The sequence below is a fragment of the Pristis pectinata genome, chromosome 17 (genome assembly GCF_009764475.1).
Source record: "Pristis pectinata isolate sPriPec2 chromosome 17, sPriPec2.1.pri, whole genome shotgun sequence".
NCBI classification, from domain to species: Eukaryota; Metazoa; Chordata; class Chondrichthyes; order Rhinopristiformes; family Pristidae; genus Pristis; species Pristis pectinata.
Genome location: NC_067421.1, coordinates 26816828 through 26838226, shown reverse-complemented (window position 1 = coordinate 26838226; position 21399 = coordinate 26816828). Strand labels below are relative to the sequence as shown.

The 21399-nt window shown below is 41.7% G+C and overlaps 1 protein-coding gene across 2 annotated transcripts in view; it reads left to right on the top strand.

The window, feature by feature from the left end:
• The window catches only part of dtx1 (deltex 1, E3 ubiquitin ligase), a 229936-nt gene that overhangs the window by 166085 nt on the left and 42452 nt on the right, over nt 1-21399 (top strand). For both annotated transcript variants that reach the window (XM_052031978.1, XM_052031979.1), the window contains exon 3: nt 20153-20214. In XM_052031978.1, coding sequence (XP_051887938.1) covers nt 20153-20214 — 62 coding nt within the window. The remainder of the gene's footprint in view (nt 1-20152; nt 20215-21399) is intronic.

Below are 21399 nucleotides of genomic sequence, written 5' to 3'. Positions count from 1 at the left end.
CCATCCAATTATCCATCGAAACACTCTTTAAACATTTGTATCTGCCTCCACCACTTCCTCTGGCAGCTCATTTCAGATAACCACCAACATCTCTGTGAAAAACCTACCGCTCAGATCTCCTTTAAATTTCTCCCCCCTCACCTTAAACCTGTGCCCTCTATTTCTAGACTCCCCTGCCCTGGGAAAAGGATTCTGAATATCTATCCTACCTATACTCCTCAAAATATTATAAACCCCTATAAAATAACCACTCGGCCTCTTGTGTTCTAGTGAGAAAAAACCCAGCCTATCTAATCTCTCTTTATAACTACAGCAATCCAACTTCCTGGGGAATCTCTTCTACACTCTGTATCGCTGTGACGTCTTCAATGTTGTTGAGGGTACACTTCTTCCACCACTTCCTTAGGTACTGTGCTCCAGATTCTAACCATCCTCCGCATGGGGGCAAAATATCTTCCTCAGATCCCCTCTGAACCTTTTCCTCCTTCCCCTAACCTATTCTGTCTAGTTTTGAACACCTTTTAATCTCAGCCCCCTGGAGATATAACAACAAAATTTGTAAATTGCATCATTGGTTTCCTGCCTGTTGTTCAAGCAACAGGACACATGTCATATAATTCTGTGTGTAGTCTTTTACCCCACAATGTAAAATATTGCTGCACCTTACACCCAAACCACAGCAGCTAGTTAAGTTGGTCCTTCCGGTATTCATTTTAATTTGTTGATCATTTGGACTGAAACCTATTTGCATGGTCTTACAGGGTTTAGATGTTTCTGACATGATAGAGAGGGATGTAAAAGAGGTGGGGGAGTTGCATTACTGATTAGGGAGAATGTCGCAGCAACACTTAGGGGACCTTGGAGGGTTCATCCAGGGAGACTGTATGGGTAGAGCTCAGGAATAACAAAGGTGTAATCATTATGATGAGATTATACAGTAGGCCTCCCAATAGCCAGTGGAAGAGATAGGAACAGATATTTAGGCATGTCATGTCTATAACCAAGCAAATTTTGTATGCAGCTTAACAACTCAGCGTGGATCCCATGTGGCTTAATCTTCTGGACCAGCCTATCACATTGTCAGATATTGAAAAGGATGAAAGATGTAAAAACAACAAGATTGTTGTAGTGAGTAACATGCTGCTGGAGGAACTCAGCAGGTCAAGCAGTCTCTGTGGAGGCAATAGAATAGTCGATGTTTTGGGTCAGTACTCTGCATCAAGACCTGCGCAAGTCCTGATGCAGGGTCTCAACCTGAAACGTTGACTATCCCTTTGCCTCCACAGATGCTCTAAGTTCCTCCAGAAATTTTCTTTTTGCTCCAGATTCCAGAATCTGCAGTCTCTTGTGTTTCCAGGTTGTAGGGGCTGATTTTTAACTTCCCTATTATTGGGACTCCCTTAGTGCCAGAGGCTTTAATGAGGCAGAAGAGTTTCTTGAACCAATATCTAGGTAGTTCAATCAGGGAAGGGGCTGTACTTTGCACTGGGGAATGAGTGTGGCCATGTGACTGAAGTTTCATTGGGGGAGCATTTCAGGAACAGTGATCATAATTCTGTAAATTTTAAGATATTTATGGATAAGAATAAGACTGATCCTCAGGTGAAAGTGCTAAATTGGGAGACGGCTAAACAAATTTGATTGGGTTTTTTGAGGAAGTGACAAAGATGATTGATGAGGGTAGGGCAGTGGACGTTGTCTACATGGACTTTATTAAAGCATTTGACGAGGTACATCACGGTAGGTTGGTCCAGAATATCAAGTCACATAGGATCCATGCTGAGCTAATAAGTTGTGTACAAAATTTGCTTGGTCATAGACAACAGAGGGGAGTGGTGGAGGGGTGCTCTTCTGACTAGAAGTGTGTGACCAGTGGTGTTCTGCAAGGAGCAGTGCTGGGACTTCTGTTGTGTAAATGATTTGGAAGAAAATGTAGGTGGCCTGATGAGCAACGCTGCAGATGATGTGAAAATTGGTGGAGTTATGGATAGTGAGGAAGGTTGTCAGTGATATAGATCAATTGGAAATTTAGACAGAAATGGCAGATGAGTTTAATCTGTACAAGAATGAGGTGATGTATTTTGTAAGGCGAAATGCAAGAGGAAAGTATACAGTAAATGGCAGGGCCCTAGGGAGCATTGATGTACAGAGGAATTTTGGGATTCAAGTCCATAGCTCCCTCAAAGTGGCAACACGAGTAGATAAGGTGGTAAAGAAGGTATACAACATACTTGTCTTCATTGGTTGGGCATTTAGTATAGAAGTTGGCAAGTCATATTGCAGCTGTATAAAACTTTGGTTGGGCCATATTTGGGGTATTGTGTGCAGATCTAGTTGTCACACTACAGGAAGGATGTGGAGGCTTTGTGGAAAATGAGGAAGAGGTTCCCCAGGATGTCACCGGGATTGAAGTGTATTAGCTAGAAGGAGAAGTTGGGCAACCTTGGATTGTTTTCGCTGGAGCACTGGAGGCTGAAAGGCAATGTGATAGAAGTATGTAAAGTTAAAAGAAGCATAGATAGGGTAGAAAGTCAGAGTCTTTTCCACAGGATTTTGTTTATACACAGAGTGGTGGCTGCCTGGAACACACTTCCATAGGAGGTGGTAGAAGCAGATATGTGAGCAATGTTTAAGAGGCATTTGGACAGACACGTGAACAGGTGTGAAATGGAGGGATATAGACCATATGCAAGCAGATGGGATTAGTCAGATTGGCACAGACTTGGTGGGGTGAAGGGCCTGTTCTTGTTCTGTATTGTTCTATGTTAAATATCCTATGTACTTCCCCCACCCTCTCTACAGATTTCTCTGACGGGCAATGTTCAACAAGTGAACAGAAACCCACAGGTTCACTCAGCCGCAAGGTATGTGGGTGTGGCTCAGCGTGAATCACACTTTCACAGTGTGAAACCGCTGGAAACAGAAAATGGAAATCCTCAGCAGGTCGGGCAGCATCTATAGAAAGAGAAGCAAAGTGGTCTGACCTGCTGAGCATTTCCTGCTTTTATCTCAGATTTCCAGCATCTGCAGTTTTTTTTATTAACAGCTGAACATACTCAGCAGGTCAGTCAGCATATGTGGAAAGAAAAAGATTAATGTTCCAGTTTGATGACTATTTATTAGAACAGAAAAATGTTTCTTCATTTGTGTTATGCTGCCTGACCTAGTGAATATTTCCAGGATATTCAGTCATTTCAGATCTGTACTTTTCTTTTGGCTTCCTGCTATTTTCTATTATGTTCTTGTTGTAAAACATGTGGCCAGTGTAGTGGTAGCGACCCACAGTCAGTGCGCTGCTGATGCACCCACTGCATCCGTAATAGATGATGTGATGTTGGCGCAGACTTTGCTGCTGGTAGAGGCACCCCTGACGTACAGGCAGAAACCTACTCTCTGGGGAAAATACATCTTCATCAGACTGAGTGTAGGGAGAATCACTGAAGCATCAGTGTATTCAGAATAACGGAGCAACTTCTCTCTAAACAACATCTCAGACCTGCAGCAGCTTTGGACCCTGTAGCCACTGTGTTTGGAAATAAGTTGCAGGTTTTCCTTCCACCGACGCTGCTGTGAGTTTTCTCATGTACACGGGAGGAAAGCAAGACGTGGCTTATACTTAGCCACTTAATTACGTAAACTGATTCACTCCTGTGTTTGTAAATAACCAAGAAAACCAACTTCCGCCCCTCTCCCATATTCTCACACCTTCGAATCACCGGAGGCTTTATTTATATATATATGTATATTTTTTAAAAAGCGCGCAAGCCAGTGTGGGTTTCGGCAGTTTGTAGCAAGCTTGCTCTCGCCCACAAGAGATGCGGTTAAACATGAGAACTGTTGCATCGAAGTTTCCCTGTACCATTGCAACCAACGATTGCGATATCCTTAAAGTATTAAATGCATGCAACACACACACTGTATCGAATGCATGCTTTCCATTCTCGCCTTTACATCCCTTCCCGTTTCCAGTTCCTTTTGCAATGCAACCTGCATTCCACCGTGAAGTATCATTAAAGCAGAATTATCTGCAACAACAGTGCACTTTGCAAAACTAAAAGTACAGAGGTGCTAAAGAAAGGTCGCCATATAATTGTGTTAGCATAATTTCTGTCTTATACAAGAGAGCTGTTTGGGGAGGATAAAAAGCGAACGTGACAAACTGACGTCTGGTCAGTTTAGAGGAAGTTAAGTATCTTTATGCTGAGGAAGTTGTTGCACCGCAAGTCGTTTGGCTTTTGAAATTGTGCAGCGTTGGTTATTGGTGGGAGCGCAGCGTGAAGGGCGCATTAAGCCGCTCGTTCACTTGCAGATGGATGAGATCGTGTAAGTAGGACTCTTTAACTGACTCAGGGACCTGCTCTCAGAGTAACTAACAGTCGCTAGAAAACGGCAGGTTTTTTCTTTGTAAATGGGGGCCGGGGGAGGGGGGGGGGGGCGTGGAGGTAAGAATCGAACATGGAATCGAAACCGTGTGAGGTTTGTGTGCGTCGAGTGTTTACCTGCCCCAGAGAAGCATCGGGTGATGTTTGCAGCGTGTGCAGCCTTGTGAAATAAGCAGTGCGCTGGGGGAAGGTCGGATCACCTGTGATCATCTGACTCTGTGGCAGGATGGAAAGTTGATGACACAGGTCACTGGTAGGACCACAGTTACAGTCAACGTGAACTGGGGGGGGGGGGGGGGGGGGGGGGGATAAAAAACAGTTGTGCCTAATCAGCTGAAAACAAGTTTAAAGAATGTATTTTCCTAAAGATACAATAAGATAAATGAACAGTGCACTCTGTTCCATTGTTACTGATGATGGAATACGTTTGATTTTATTACCGTTTTCCATTTTTCAGTAAAATTCAGGTGCATTTGTGCGCTTTGGACAGTTTATTCAAACTAATGAATTTGTGGCTTCGTGATTGGAAAGTTCTGATGAAGAGTCTTTGACCTGAAACGTCAAAGTCAAGTTTATTGTCATATGCGCAAGTCCATGTGGGCACAGGTGCAATGCAAAACTTACTTGCAGCAGCATCACAGGCACATAGCATCATAGAAGCAGCCTTCACAAGAAAAACATAAATTATAAAATTTACAAGAAAGAACACAATTAGAACAGAAAAAAGTCCATTTTAGTGCAAAGTGGTCATAGTGTTGCTGTAATGTAGTGATCAGGATTTTGCCAGTTGCTTCAAGAACTGAATGGTTGAAGGGAAGTAGATGTTCTTGAATTTGATGGTGTGGGACTTCAGGCTTCTGTACCTCCTGCCCGCTGGTAGCTGTGAAAAGATGGCATGGCCCAGATGGTGGGGATATTTGATGGATGTTGCCACCTTGAGGCAGCACCTCCTGTAGATCCTGGAGAGGGATGTGCCTGTGATGCATTGGGCAGAGTCCACTACTCTCTGCAGCTTCTTGTGTTCCTGTGTATTCAAATTGCCGTACCAGACCATGATGCAACCAGTCAATTGTTTCTCTTTCCACAGATGCTGCCTGACTTTCTGAGCATTTCCAGCACTTTCTGTTTTTATTTCATGCAGGAAGTTGTTTGCTTAAATCTCAATCCAGAGATGTGAGCATAAAAATCGAGGTGATACTTAAGTGCAGGGTTGAGAGAGTACAGCACAGTTGGAGGTCATCTTTCAACTGAGACATTAAGCCCGTTTTAATTAACGAACAACCCACTGGAGGAATTCAGCCGGTCGAGCAGCATCTGTGAGGGGGAAAGGAATTGTCAATGTTTTGTGTTAAAATTTTGTGTCAGGGCTGCATTCATGCAGGATTCAACATGCAGGATTCCAGCATCTGCAGTCTGAGTCTCTGTGTTTTCATATAAGAATGTTTGATGTTTTTAAAAAAAACTGAAAAACCACCAGGACCACATGCTTGTCACATTGAGCTGCAGTAATGGGTGTGCATGACTTAGTAAGTGGTCACAGTTCAATTTTTAGAATTTTTGATGCCTGCTGTGCGATTTCTTGGAAGCTGGCATTTTGCAGATGTCCCTTTTATAAATGCAGTAATTTTATAACCATGAACAGCGAGCTCTTTCTGATTCCTGATTAGGAAAAACTTACATTTCTGTATTGCTCTTACAATGACCCAAAATGTTTTACAGCTAATTAAATACATTTTAAACACAGTTGCTACTAGAATTTGCATACGCCAAGCTCCCACAAAGAGCATTGTGATGATAAACAAATAATTTGTTTTAGTGAAGTGGATAGAGGAATAAATGCTGGCCAAGACACCACAAATAACTCTATTGCTCAAATTCAGTTAACACCATGGCATCTTTCGTGCCTAGCAGGGAGACTGACAAGTTCAACATCACATCAAAAAGCAGGTACCCCGACAATGCTGCACTCTGTTAGTATGCTGCACTAAACTACCAGTCCAAATTTTTGTGCTAAATTCATGAGTTTGTGATTGAACCAACAGAGGTGACTGCTACCAACTCGGCCTCAGTAAAACATTTCAGATAAATCCCACAAATAACCTGAAGCAAAACTGTGTCTATTTTTCCCCATTTCCCTACCCATGTTGAACCTAAGCAGTATTTTAACCTCTTTCTACTTTTAATTATATGTAAAGCTTTCAAACAGGACACTTGCATGAAACCAAATCAAACGTCAATGCTTCATGGAGGCCTTAAACAAAAGGTATAATTCACTGGGCACCAATAATCTTGGTGTCCTTTTGGTTTAAAGTTGCTGCTGCGGTTTTTGAAAAGATGAGTTGCAACATGTTGTTCCAAATGGCATTTTGCCATTTTTATATTCCTGAAGGATACCACATGTGGTATTTGCACTTATGGTAACTGTGTAATCAGTGTGTACTTCATCAGAGGCTCTTCAGTGTTCAGGTGATTATGAAGGCATACTTGGTTTTGCCTGGACTCTGCTGTTCCAGAGATCCATAAAACTCATTGTAGGGGAAAAGCAGAAGGGAAGCTATTTCCTATTGGTAGCTATATGGATGGGCATTAAGGAGTAGGGCAGCCAAATTCTCCAGGGCTTAAACAGGGTAAAACAATGTTTGATTTATTATAGTTATTTAATTTATTCAGCAATACAGTTGGCTCATTCTTAATTATACAAATAAGACTACATCCTGTTTATCAGTAAGTGCAGTTATACACAACACACAAAGATGCTGGAGGAACTCAGTGTCTCAGGCAGCATCTACCGCTAAACCCGCACTGGCTCTTTCTACCTCACTGTCAGACCACTGTTTCCTGCACCATCACTGAACTCATCACCTCCAGAGATCTCCTCTCTACAGTCTCCAACCTCATTGGTCCTCAACCCCACACTGCTCGTTTTGACCTCTCAGGATCACGACCCAAAATGTTGACTGTCCATTTCCCTCCATATATGCTGCGTGACCCGCTGAGTTCCTCCAGTGCCTCTGTGTGTTGCTCCAGATTTCCAGCATCCGCAGTCTCTTGTGTGCGCAGTTGTATACAGTTGCCTGCTCCATAATGGTGTCACGTCCCTTCTGGAAAATCTGAACATAAAATGTTGTAGAGAGACGTCTCCATCTCTAAAACATTCCAGAAGAGTGTTAGAACAACATTGTAAATGCAGGCCACATATGAATGGAAACAGTTCTGTGTATGAAGAATATTTCATATTTCACACACCTTTATTAGAAGGTTATGGGACAAACACTGGCAAATGGGACTAGCTTGGATGGGGCATCTTGGTCAGCATGGACCAGTTGGGCCAAAGGGCCTGTTTCTGTGCTGTCTGGCTCTATGACCCATGCCCTGGATTGGGCACTCTTCATGAACAATAAGGTCATCCATTCAGCACTGGATTCCAGGGAAATGTCTTTGCTTAAACATGTGTGCGAGTCTTTGGAATTCTTTGCCCAAAAAGATCTGATCCAAAAGTACAACACTGTAGATATTGAAAATCTGAACTAAAAGCAGAATATACTGACAGTAATCAGCAAATCAGGCAGAAGGTAAGGAGCAAGAAAAAGAGCTGATATTTTGAGGTTGACGACTTTTCATCATTCTGTGGAGTGAGGCCGACAGGATTTGGGAATAGGATGGTGGAGCTGAATGGTGGTTCAAGACCAAGGGTTAAGGGGCCTCTGCGCCTAGACTTACTTGTCTCCTGCACAGATCTTTGTTTTTCATTAATCTGTAAAGCTAGTGAAGAACAATCCATTTTTCTTCGTCAGTCTTACCGATATCAAAGAATATACCTTCAGTCAAAAGTGTGGCTGCCCCATGTCCACTGTGAAATTATAATGACAATAGTCTTTTTAAATGAAGGTGGTCTCATTATGTTAAAAGTTTGTACATGTTACATTTTCATTGACTTTCCTGAAGCTCTCAGATAAAGTATGACTAAAGCCTATGCCTTCAATTATGTCTGAAGTGGTAATCCAAGAAAGGTTAGATTTTGTCAACTGTTGCATTGTCTATTTGATGCTTGTTCATCCATCCTCATTATCCAATTGGTGGAGACATTACAGCTCACATAGGTGTCGATAGTTGAGACTGCTTGGTAGTTGAGTGCTTGCTCAACCTCACCAACTACTACCTACTAGCTAAAAGAAGAGGACAATTCAGGAAATAGAAATAAAGTTAACCTTTCAGCTCGGACACCCTTCATCAAGTTAACTATTTTTCTCTTTCCACAGATGAGTGTTCCCAGCATTTTCTGTTTTTATTTCAGATTTCCAGAAATTGTGTTTTTTATTGATATTCAGTCAATTTTTACTCAAAATATCTGAAGGAAATTATTTATTCCACCAACCTCAACCATATGATTTCAAGCTTGTCTCAGTAAGCTCCTCTTCCCAAGGTCTGAGGGAGCCCAATTTGCTCCTCTTGGCTTATGGTCTTGCACAGTTGTTAGTTGAGTCATAATTACAGACAGTCTGATGAATTTCCATCCTCGTTTACAAGAACAGTATTAAACAGAATCAATATTCTAAAAGGACTGACTCATCAACATTTCCTTAGCACGGGGTTGTTGGGGGGAGTGGGTGGTGTAATGCAGAAAGTAAGTATGAAGGCTGTGGCAACACAAAAGAATCCAAGATCGAATCCATCGCTGTGGTACCCCTTCCAATACTTAGATGTGAAATATGCTGATACATTAAGTTATCATGGTTTGCTGCAGAAATCACTGATTGATGAATCATCTTTAATATTCACAGTGGCATTTTTTGTCATTAATGTTCATGTGAGAACTGTAAAAGGAAATAGATCTGAAATCTTAAGTAGGTCAAAACATCCCATGCACACAAAAAGTACAAAGGCAGCTTTGTATTTCTCTAGTCAACAATTTTGTGTGAAACCAATGGCCCACAGCTGTTCCAAAGTCCATATTAGTTTCCAAATTTGACACCAGACTCACCAGATTCTTAAGGTACAAACAAATCCCCTTGATGAGTGGTGGGCATGCATGGTGCTGGGCCTGTCTTCATCGTTGTTTGGAGTTGGTCAGCAGGTTAGCAGAAAGCAGCAGCAAGTTTAGTCAACTTCAGCCAGGCACATACAGCTCAATAATACAGCTCAGTGTGTATTCTCAATAACACAGCGTCAGGTTGATCTTCTTCTCATATCCAGCCACCAGACTTGTTGATCTGTTCATTGGCAGGCAGGCAGGGCTTCAGGCTGACCCAGTGAATGGTGGCATTAGGATCGACCATCAGAAAGGTTCCCTGAACTATGATATGGATGGTCCTTATGTGGCCCTAGATCAGGCTAATGACTAAACACAGATTTAAGATTCCTCCAAATTTTAGGTGCTGCCTCCCATGATGTGTTTATTTGTGTCTGTAAGAGATGTGTAAGAGCTGTCATATCCTTAACTGCTTTGAAAGCACTAAACAATGTGCAGAAAGTTAAACACAGTCAAGACAGCTGTGGGATTTTGTGGGCTTGTGGTGGATATTGATTGTTAACCTATCTGCTGTGATAGAGATGGAGAAACAGAGAAAGGGAAGGGAAAAGTCAGAGATGGATCACATCAAATTGAGAGCAGGGTGAAAATAAGCAGCAAAGGTGAGGTAGCTTTGGAGTTCTGTATGAGTTCGGGAAGCAGCAGTGATAGTTATCAACATACTGGAAAAATAGGTAAGGGAGTGAGCTAGAGCAGAACTGAGATGAGGACTGTTCCACATGCTCCACAAAGAGACTTAGCTTGGATCCAGGTGGGTTTTCATAGCTTTGGAGGGACTGAGTGGAGTTCAGTGTGGAATGAATTCAGCCAAGTGACGGAGGGACCAGGAAGCTGGAAACAGTCAGTGGCAGAGGTGTCAGCGACATAAGTGGGAAGAAACCTGGAAGGGGGAAGAAGAACGGACAGAATTTCTTCCTATTCTGTGGGTTTTGGGGACAAGTTAGAAGCAGGCTGTGCGTGGTTGGTGGATGATGAAGCGGCAGTTTGTGGAGGGAAGTTCTCCTGAAGGAATGCTGTTAGTGACTATCTGGTAGGCGATGTCCTGATATCCAGTGGTGGGGTCTTGGTTCTGTGGGAAGACTGAAGAGGTGTCAGACAGCTGACATTCAGGTAGAGGTCAGGTTGCCAAACAAGAACAGCACCACCATTGTCATCAGATTTGATGACAGTGTTTTGGTTGCTCCTTTGTGTCTATCAGAGCAGGGCAGATTAGAGTGAGTAAGGGCTGTGGAGAAATTGTGACAGGGAATGTCATCCCAGCAGGTGGTGGTTAATAGATCCTGTGAGCATGAGGGATCCAGATAAATTGTTCTCATTTCTGTCCTCTTTATGAAATGAACTTCCAAATTCTAGTACAGTGCTTCGTTTTCAGGCAAACAGAGCAGTTACCTAACAATGGAAAGTTGCCTACATTTAGTAATATCATGTGAGACCATTTATGGGACATGGTTACATACTTCTCCACCCCCGCACAGGCTGTAATCTAAAAATTGGGACACCTAAAAATGCAAGTCTTTATTAGAGGACAGCCAAGGGTTAGCCATCTCTTTTATTAATTTTTCACATGTATGTATCTGCAATTAAAGAAAGGAATGATGAGACAAAACAGAAGGGACAGGAGCCTATTTAAACCCTTGTGTCTGTTCAGCTATTCAGTTACACCATGACTGATCTGTGACCTAATTTCCACATCACTTAGTGCACTGGGGCAGCACAAACATATCAATTTCAGGTTTAAGAATTGATCCAGCCTCTGTTAACTCTGAAAGTCTTGGCTCTACATTTTAGTCTATGTTCCTCAGTCCTGGGATCCCCAAACAACAGTCTCCCATCAGCAATCCTGTTAGTTTGTCATAATAATTTGAAATTTTCAGCTAAATTACAAACTTAGAAGCATGCAATTGTGCAACACTAGGTGGCAAGTCAGAGAATTGGTCAGAATTTATCGCAGCAAGTAACAAATGACTGAAAGAGTGAAAATGCAGGTAATTTAGTGTATGAAGTAAAGCAAGCCAGAAATATAAAACCAGGTAGTTGGAGTTTTTTTATGCAAAATGGACATTGATCCTATAGAAAGTGAGTTGGGGAACTAATAATGGAAAGTGAGGAGAGGCAGATGAATTAAGCTGGTATTTTATATCAGTGGTCACTATAGAGGATACAAGTGAAATTCCAGGAATAGCTGTACATTGGGAATTGGAAGGAAGGGAGGAACTTGGGAATGTTACAACCACCAGGGCAGTGTTACTGAGCAAATCATTGGAGTTAGAGAGTTACAAGTCCCTGGGTTCTGATGGACTTTGTCCTGGGCCCTTAAAAGAAGTGTGGAAGTTAATTTGTCAGTTTAAATTTTCTAAAATTCGCCTTTTTTTGGAAAGGTAGCATAAGATCAGAGAAAATAATAGATGCAACTTCATTACTTAAAGTGATGGAGACAGAAAGCAGGAAACTGTGGGGCAGTTAGCTTTTCATCTGGCCTAGAAATGAAAAAGATATTACAGCAGGGCACTTAGTAAAATTCAAGTAATCAGGCAATGTCAAAATGTTTTTTTTTAAGATTTCTTTATTAGTCACACGTACATCGTGAAATGCATCTTTTGCATAGAGTGTTCTGGGGGCAGCCCACAAGTGTCGCCACGCTTCTGGCGCCAACATAGTATGCCCGCAACTTCCTAACCCGTACGTCTTTGGAATGTGGGAGGAAACCCACGCAGTCATGGGGAGAACGTACAAACTCCTTACAGATGGTGGCCGGAATTGAGCCTGGGTCTCTGGCGCTCTAATAGCATTGCGCTAACCTCTACACTACCGTGCCTGTGAAGGTGTAATTGTGTTTGATCAATTTATTGTAGTTCTTTGAATAAGTGATAGGTGCTGAGGATAAAGGGGAAGCAGTAACATGGATTTCCAGAAGACATTTTATAAGGTGCTACATCAACGATTGTTGTGAAAGAGATGGTGTCAATGGGAGAATCTATAACCAGGAGTCTTTAAAAAATAAGATGTTGCTTATTTAAGACTGAGATGAGGCATTTTGCATTCCTCTTGGAGGATTGTGAGTCTTTGAAATTTTCTTCAGCAAAATTTTTGAATATTTTTAAAGAAGGTATAGATAGATTCTTGATAGGCAGGGTGTAAAAGGTTACCGTGGATAGACCACAATGTTGAGCTGAGGCTACTGTCAGACCAGCCATGATCTTATTAAACAATGGAGCATGCTTCAGGGGCCACATGGCCCACTCCTGCCCCAATTCATATGTCTGGAGCCTTCTAAACTCCAAGGAATAGTTTATGCAATGTCTCCTTGTAACTTAATCTGTAAAATTCGGGTATCATTCTGGTAAATCTATACTGCACTCCTTACAAGGCCAAGCTATGTCTTTGAAGGTATGGTGTTCAGAACTGGACACAGTATTCTAGGTGTGATCTAACCAGGGCTATGTATAGCTGGTGCATAAATTCTACCTGCTTCTAGCCAGATGTTCTTCAATTGCACTAGTAATAGGGGTGAAGGTAACAGAAAATACCATTTCCCTTCAGCTCTGTTTGAAAGTTGTAATTGAAACTATTTCTGCCATTCTGTTAGGTAAAGCCCATTCTTGATTGTAAGAACTCGCTGCACAAAAATGCTGTCTTCAAAAGTGTTAAAGCTACATCCTCGGGTACCGGCCTCTCCTGCCAGTTGGAAAATATCTCCTTACTTTTCAAGATTTTGTAAATGTTAATCCAATTTCAGCTTGCTCTTCTGTTGGAGTACAGCTCTAACTTCTCCAGACTTTGTATGTAACTGAAGTCTTCTACACCTGTTACCATTACAGGAAACTGCTCTGCATCTTATACCCTTTGTACATGTCCTGGAATAAAGTGCCTGTAACTGGCCACGTTACACTGAGGTCTCAAATATGTTTCATAAAAGTTCAGTAAAACTTTCTGCTTCTTCAGGCCTCTGCCTATAAAGTCAAGAATTTTGTAAGCTTTTTTTAATGAACACTTCTCAACTTGCCCTGCTGCCTTCAAATGCTTGTGTAGAAACTCCAAGTGCTCTTTATACCTGCACTCATTTAAAATTGTACAGCTTGGCCTGTGGTGGTGCTACTTATTCTTGTCACTAAAATGAATCAGTCCTCATTTGTCTCCCATCTGATTGCCTGTTATCATTCTTTCCCTGTAATCCTGGATTGGTCAAGTGGGTCAATGGCATGCAAGCCCAGAAGATTCTATTTATACGATTAATAAGTCATCAGTTAGATTATGATATCCTGTTTTGGACTGCCAGCTACAGGAAGGATATGAAGGATTTAGAAAGGACGCAACACTGCTTCACTAAATTGCTGCATGGCGTGAGGAAGGACGTAAAATTAAAAGATATTTATTTCTAATTAGAATGGTGTTGGTCACAGGCAATACAATGGAAATGTTTAAAATTAAGAAAGAACAGGGCAAGGTAGATTTGAAGCAGTCTGTCAATATTGCTGGGGTTGAGAACAAGGAGCCACAGGAAACAAGTTTAAATGCAAGAGATTTGGGGCAGAGGGCAAGAGAAACATCTTTGCACAGAGAGCAGCAAGAGAGTGGAATTCACATTTAACTAGTCGGGACAGAAACTATGTCAGCACTCAGACTTAGATTTGGGGTGGGGGGGGGGAAGAACAAATGAACAGAGTGTGTGAATGTCATCAGAACTATTTGTTCAAGTGCAGAGTAAACCAAAAGGGTTGAATGGCCTTTTTCAATGTTCCAGATTTCTGTTTATTTCACATATGCCAGCAATTCAATCAACCAAATGTAATTTGGGATCCCAGTGTAGACTGACATGGTCTTCCTGACCTAAAATGCTTTTTGGAACAACAGGCAAAATATTTTTCTTGCATACATCCTCTGCTTGAGTCTGATATCTAAGCAATTGGTGATTCATGATATATGCATCAATAATTAATCATAGTGAAACCATGTTTCATGCAAAGTCTTGAGTCCCATAAATAAACTTCTGTTTTCTGAATTTGCATATAAACAATCGGGTCAACATCAATTCATTTTAAATCTGGACCAGTTTATTAAACTAGATTTCCTACAGTGATTGAGAAATCTTGCTCATTGTACACTTATAATTGGAATGATGTTGTCCAATTATTCATGTTGCAAGTGTAGGAAATACACGTTTGTTTATTTGCCTCAAAGGTTTGCATCTCTAAATGAGGAACATCTTGTATCCTTCTCTAGGTCAACATCCTCTCCTCCTCTGAAGATTTTTTTTTGAAACTTGACCAATCAATTATTGACAGCAAATCTGTGAAGATTTACCAGTTTTTTTTTGAGGCACTGCAAGAGGCCAAGAACAGGATGGTCAGATAGGTATAGGGATCTTGGTTAATGCAAAGGGCCACAGCGAGCATAAAAATGGATAGGAGGAGGAATCTGGCAAATCAGTTAACCAAATTGTGGTTAGTCTTCCCAGTGTAAAGGAGGCCACACAGTGAGCAGATGTTTTAGTGCAAGGAGGGAGTGCAGGTGACCTGTTGTCTCATCGAGAACCGTGTGTGGGGAGCCCGGCTAACGACAGCAAGGAAATAGTTATTAAATAAACTATGTTGTGAAAGTTGCAGTGCCAGCCAACACCATCCAATTGTATTTGTTTATGTTAGATTTTTTTGAATGGAGAACCTCAGTTGTTTTGATCTGATGTGCATCTTATATTTAGTAATGGAAAAGCCACACGTGTAACTTAAAGCCTTAGGAATCCTTCTATAGCTCCTGGCTTAATATTTGTGTACGTGCCTGCAAAAGCAGGTTGTTTACGTATGAAAGTGTGGCTGATTCCGTTAATCTCTGCAGGTGCCGCATTACGCACAAGACTGGTTGTGATGTCATTGAAGTTATGGTGATGGATAGGATTAAACTACTTTAAAACTAATCTGGGCACAGCCAGTGAGTCACAGGGCAATTCATTTTATACCTGCATCCATTTAAGAAAAGTGTAGTATCCAAAAGAGAAGGTTAATACACAATTGCAGATTGCTGCATTAAGGAAGATGAAGACTTCTTTGCGAAGTGGGTAAGTGCCTTCAGTGGTGACCAGATTTACAGCAGCTGTCTGCAAAGGGCCTATTAAAATGCATTGTTTAAAGCTACAAGATTGCTGCTTAATTATTTGGAAGGAGTGTGTGAGTGTTTAATAATCAGCTTCAGATTTTGATGAGAGGCTTTTTGGGCTGATGCACAGCCTTGAGAGGTTACTCCATGGCGAAAAGTGATGCCGTTACAGTAGAAACCATCAAAGTACAGTCAAACCCAGGGAGCTTGTTTATAGTGGGCTATTCTTGCCATTCTTAAAAGAACAATGATGCTGTTGAAGTCTGTCAGGTAGAAGGATTAAACATTAGGAAATCTTTTGCCAAGGAATTGTCTGCATGAATCAGGATAATGTGTGGATGAGGATTTCTTGCATGAAGGTCGTCATTTGGTAATGTGTTTGTCCATTTAATTTTTCATTCAAAAATTTTAATCCATGCAGGAAGAACTGCAACTTTCCCTTACTCGTCCACCCTCAGTTCCAGCAACAAATGCAAGGAATCTGTGGACTACTTTGTCACAGTGATTAAGAGCAACCAATCAGCTGTCGCTTCCCTCCCTTCTCTTAACCCACTGGGCTGAACAGATTCTGAGGTCCCTTCTGTATCATCCAAGAACGTGCATCTCCCCCTACTTTCCCTCCTACCTTGTCTTGGCCACGTGGTGCACCTCCTTCCTCAATCCCATTCCCACAAAATGATAACCCAGTCGCCTTTATTGACTTCCCTGTTGGCTGATGTTACTGTTAGCTCTCTCTCCTCAGATCTGTTCAGATCACTCTTTGCCTCAGAAAAGCAGTTTTGGCCTTCTCCATTCTTACAACCTCCTGGTGCTTTCCAAGTCCTCAAAATATCCCAAATCTATTTAAATGTTCCCCGGAAATTCCAAATCCTTCTAACCACTTTTCTGTTCCTGCCATGTTTCTGTTCTTATCGAAGTCACAGTGGCATTCGATATGACCATGACAACGATAATCCATCCTGCTTTTTGCTGCAAACTTTGACGTGGTTGTCACAACCCCCTCTATTGCCGATACTCTGAGCAGGTCTGCGCTGGTCATGTTCCTAGCTTATCCATTCCAGAGAATCACCTACACTGACATCTTATTCCCTGCTGCCCCACAAAGATCCAACCTTGCCCAGCCCTCTCGATTTTCTCCTCCCTGCTCCCATTTCTGACATCTGCCGACGTTACTTGTGAACACAGACATTCCCTGCTGTCTCTGAGCCTTCAAATGGTCTTTTCAATACCAGTACAGGATAAGCAGCAAAGTCCTTCAACTAAGTAGTGGGAGGACAAAAGCCATTGCCTTTGATCTCTGTCACAAACTGTTCAGTCATGTCTAATTCCATTCCCCTCTTATCCCCAGCAGCCATAGGTCACTGAAGCAGACTGTTTACAACTGTGGTGTGGTATGTGACTCTGAGATGATCCATAGACTCTGTATGCTCACTCCTATTTGCACCGCTCCATTGTTGCCCAGTTGTTCCCCTGCCTCAGCTTATCTGCTGCTGGAACCTTCATCCATGCCATTGTTACCTCTGGCTTTGATTATTCCAACAAACACCCACCTTCCCTCTCCTGTTCCACCCCTCAGAAATTCGAGGTCATCCAAAACTCTGGAGCACATGCTGGTGTAACTCTCATCAAAACCTGAACAGAAACAGGAAATTCTGGAAGCACTCACTGAAATGCTGACTGCTTCTCTCTCCATGGATGCTGGCTGACTTGCTGAGATCTTCCAACATTTTCTGTCTTTGTTTCAGATTTCCAGCCTCAACAGTTTTTTGTTCCTTTCACCAAATTCTGCTCCAACATCATATCTGCTTGTGAACCTGTTTTAGTTCCTAGTTTAGCAGTACCTCTGTTTAAAAAATGTTATCATTGCTTTCAAACCCCTCCATTGGCTTGATCCCACCTTTTGCCTAGAAGTTCTCCCCAGTTGACGTCACCAAATGTATTATTTGGTAGTTGCCTCAAAAATTAATTTCAGCAGTTTCATTGAAAAGAATCTGGATTAGAGGTGCTGACATCAACCTATAGCATATTTAATTAACCCAGAGATGAATTTCTATCTTCCCCTATAATCTCTAAACTCACAGCCCCATGGGATATCTGAACTGCTCCTTGCAAAGAGCCATTTATGTCCCTCTGTTCATGATGTAATGGTTGGAATTAGTGTGCCTTTATACAGAGCTGCTGTTATTTATTGGTTCATTGAATGTGGATGTTGTTGGCAAGGCCTTAATTGCTTCTGAACTGACTGGCTGGTTAAGCGATTTCAGAGGGTAGCTAAGAGTTACCCTTACCCATTGTGGGCAGTGTGTGATGTTACGTGCAGGCTAAATCAGGTAAGGACACAGACTGCCTTTCCCAAAAGGCAGCCTGGTTAACCAGATGAGCTTTTATGACAGTCCAATAGTTGCCATTACTGATACTGGCTTTTTATTCTGGATTTATTTAATTAATTGAATTTAAAAGGGACAATCTTTTCACACAGAGTGGTGAGTATAAGGAATGAGCTGCCAGAGGAAGTGGTAGGGACAGGTACAATTATGATATTTAGAAGGCATTTGGACAGTTACATGGATAGGAAAGGTTTAGAGGGATATGGGCCAAATGCAGGCAAATGGGACTAGCTCAGGTAGGTATTGTGGTCGGCATGAACAAGTTGGGCCGAAGGGCCTATTTCCATGCTGTGTAGCTCCATGACTTTAAATCCCCTAGCTGCAAATTCTCCTGCTGCCATAGTAGTAGGTGTCCTGTGAATTATGATTGTTCCACCATTGTCTAGAAATTCAGTTTATAGTTGCAGATGGATTGACTGAACACTCAATATATGCAACAGCTTCCTACATTACAGGAGTGACTGCTATTCAAAATTACGCCATTGGCAGTTTTGCTTTTTGGGATATCCAGAGGTTGTCAAAGGTGCTTCATTAGTGCAAATCTTTCCTTCCTTTCATCGCAGGCAAAAAGATTCACATCCAGACTCCATGCTGGAAACACAAATATTCTGCCAATAATGGGCCAAAGGCCTGGTTGAGACCCACTTTGACTACCCTAAATGTGGTTGGCACAGGGCAGCTTCAGTTAAGTAAACATGGTCTCCATGTGTCCCAAGTGAATATCCTCAAAGGGATTGCTGGAGGCTGCCAACCGAAAGGGTTGTCTCTCTGACCACTTTGTGCTGGCAGAAATAATCACTGTGCCTATAATCAGATGTATAATTTTTAACTTGAAGAGAGTCAGTATTGACTTTTTTTTTCCCTGTTGGAACTTGCAGAAACTCTTTGTGGATAGTTTCCCAATAAAAATTTCATATTTGCATCAGGAATTCATCGTTTGGATTAACTCCTTGGGATTACTGCTGACAGCTGGACTGTGCATGATGTTTCACTGCATTCATTTACATGAGGTTTAAAAATATCACTTCCAAAGTATGGCACCAAGTTGCCTAAGCTACTGGTTTCTATCTTTTAGCTCTTCCACCTGAACTATTAAAACACTTCAGCGTGCAGAAGTGTACTACATTGCAGACTTTTTAAAACTGTCCCTGGTCTTTCAATGTAAATACAACTGACCGTAACCTACCATCTGGAAAGAGGGAGCTTTTCTTTCACCTTCAATCTTCTGGTAGAATTAATTTATTTTCTATTTTACTGAGGCTGATTAGTAGCTTAGTTTGATGTTTAGCTACCAAGATGTTTAATTTCTTGATAAATTTGCTTACAGATTTTATTTTAGAAAGCTTTAATACACTCCGTGTTGACTGGAGCCCATTTAGTGCAATTTCAAATATTCCCTTAATTAGTTGTACTCTGATAATTATTCACTATGTTAATGGACTGTACTGTTGTGGTGATCCGAGGAGAAGCAGGATAATATTGTAATGTTTATTGTGTTTGAATTACTTTGGTCAAATGCTATAAATTGAAGCCTGAAGCCATGACTGGTTAGCAATAAAAGACTAATTAGTAGTTCCGTTTGATGTTTAGATGCTAAGCTTTGTAAGCTGTTTAATTCTGTTACCTCAAACCTTTGCTTGCAGATTTTGTAGAATGCTTTAGTACTGTCAATATACACTGGACTGCCATATACTGCAATGTCAAAGTTCCAGAATCAGTGCAGTGTGTGAGCCTCCTCCCACGGTGCTGTTAGACAGGGAGTTCCTAGAGTAAGACCCAGCAACAAGGAGAAATCCGAAGACTGCAGCTGTGACTTTGCATTGACCTGCTTTCCTGCTTTTCACAGTACAGTCTTTTATTGCTAATCAGTCACGGCTTCAGCCACTTTCTTTAAGCCCTTTGTGACATTTTATGAGTCTCTTTATCGGCTACAAGTAACATGATAGATCTCCAAACCAGCACAGAGAAACTAACGGGAGCATTTAGTTCACACTTATTCAAACATGGAAAGGATCTTTTGATGGATCCTTAATCAAGGTTGGCATTTGTCAATAGGCTTCAACCTACAGCACTTGACCAATCAGAACACTGGAGTTCAAGCACTGACTGAATAAATTCTTCTGGGATTGCATATTTCAAATGTATAGAGCAATTCTGATATCTTGGGGATGTAGACTGGCAAAATAATAATAATGTATTGAAAGTAAATGAAATAATGAAATCTGTGCTAAGAAAGCTAACAATCTCCATTTGGTTTCTTCCAGGGTACCTGCCCTTCCAGTGAAAAACCTAAATGGGTCTGGCCCTGTTCACCCAGCACTTGCAGGTATGAAGCGAGGTGCTCCCTTCACTCTGCAGAAGAGTAGTCAAAAAGCTGTAGACCCAATGCATTGTGAGGTACCAGCAACATCTGATCCTAACACCCAAGCTGCGATGAACCCAGAAATAGGTAGTTTGTGCACAATCCACTCAAACATTTTAAAACTTATTCTCTACTGACCCCTTCCCTTAGCCCATCAGCCTGTGTATCATGTGTACTACTTCATATTCAATGGATGTTTAGAAGGCTGATGGAAAATAATCTCTCCAAATACCCTGTCAATGGACCAGAATGGAAGTTTGTACGTATGCACATTTGTACATCACTCACAGCTTCCTTTGCTATTGCCTTGACGTGACAGATTACAGAAATTCAGGATAGTCGGTAATGGTTGATGCCCAGGGATGTCCGTCAGTGACAGAAGCTGACCACTGTTATATTCCACTATAGAATTACTGTAATCTCAGCAGCAAGGCCATTGGGGTTTCATTTATAGATGTTGATCATCCTGTTTTTTAAATCATTGCAGTCATTTTGATGTTGTATAACCAGAAAACAAATACTATGGTGATATGAGACCTTTTTGGGTTCTGGATGTTTGATTGCAGTCCCTTATGTTACTAAACCAATAAGACCCCAGGTTCATTTTCCAGGCGGTGCTGAAGAATGAACACTAAGTGAGGACAAGACCAGGTTTAGGCACAGCACGGCCATTGTGCATCTGAGGTTCTTGCCAGCTGTCATTGTAAAAGCTCACAGGTGCAGAATGGACATTTAATTGAGATACTTGCAGAGGGCTGTGGCATCCTTGGAACTTGCATCCTTTGGAACAGAGGGTAGTTATTTGGAAGGCAAAGAGAATGAAATGTATGCTACTTGGTAAAGGGGGTCTGTAGCAGAGGTGTAGGTGAGTGGAAACTGAAAGCCCCAGGTGGCGACATGGTTCACTTTGCACATTATTACCTCACCATCTCTGCCCCAACATTAAATGGTGCTGCTAATGGTGAATACGTTATTTGTGATAAGAAAGCTGAAGATGGAAAGTGTTTGAACGCAGTCAGTGCCATCTCCTGCAGTACCCCACGTGTTATTAATCCCAAGTCAAAAGAAACACATCTGCTTCTCTAAAGGATGCGTGCATGTCTCATGCTATCACTGTCTCCTATGATCACTTATTCTGAGCTACATTTT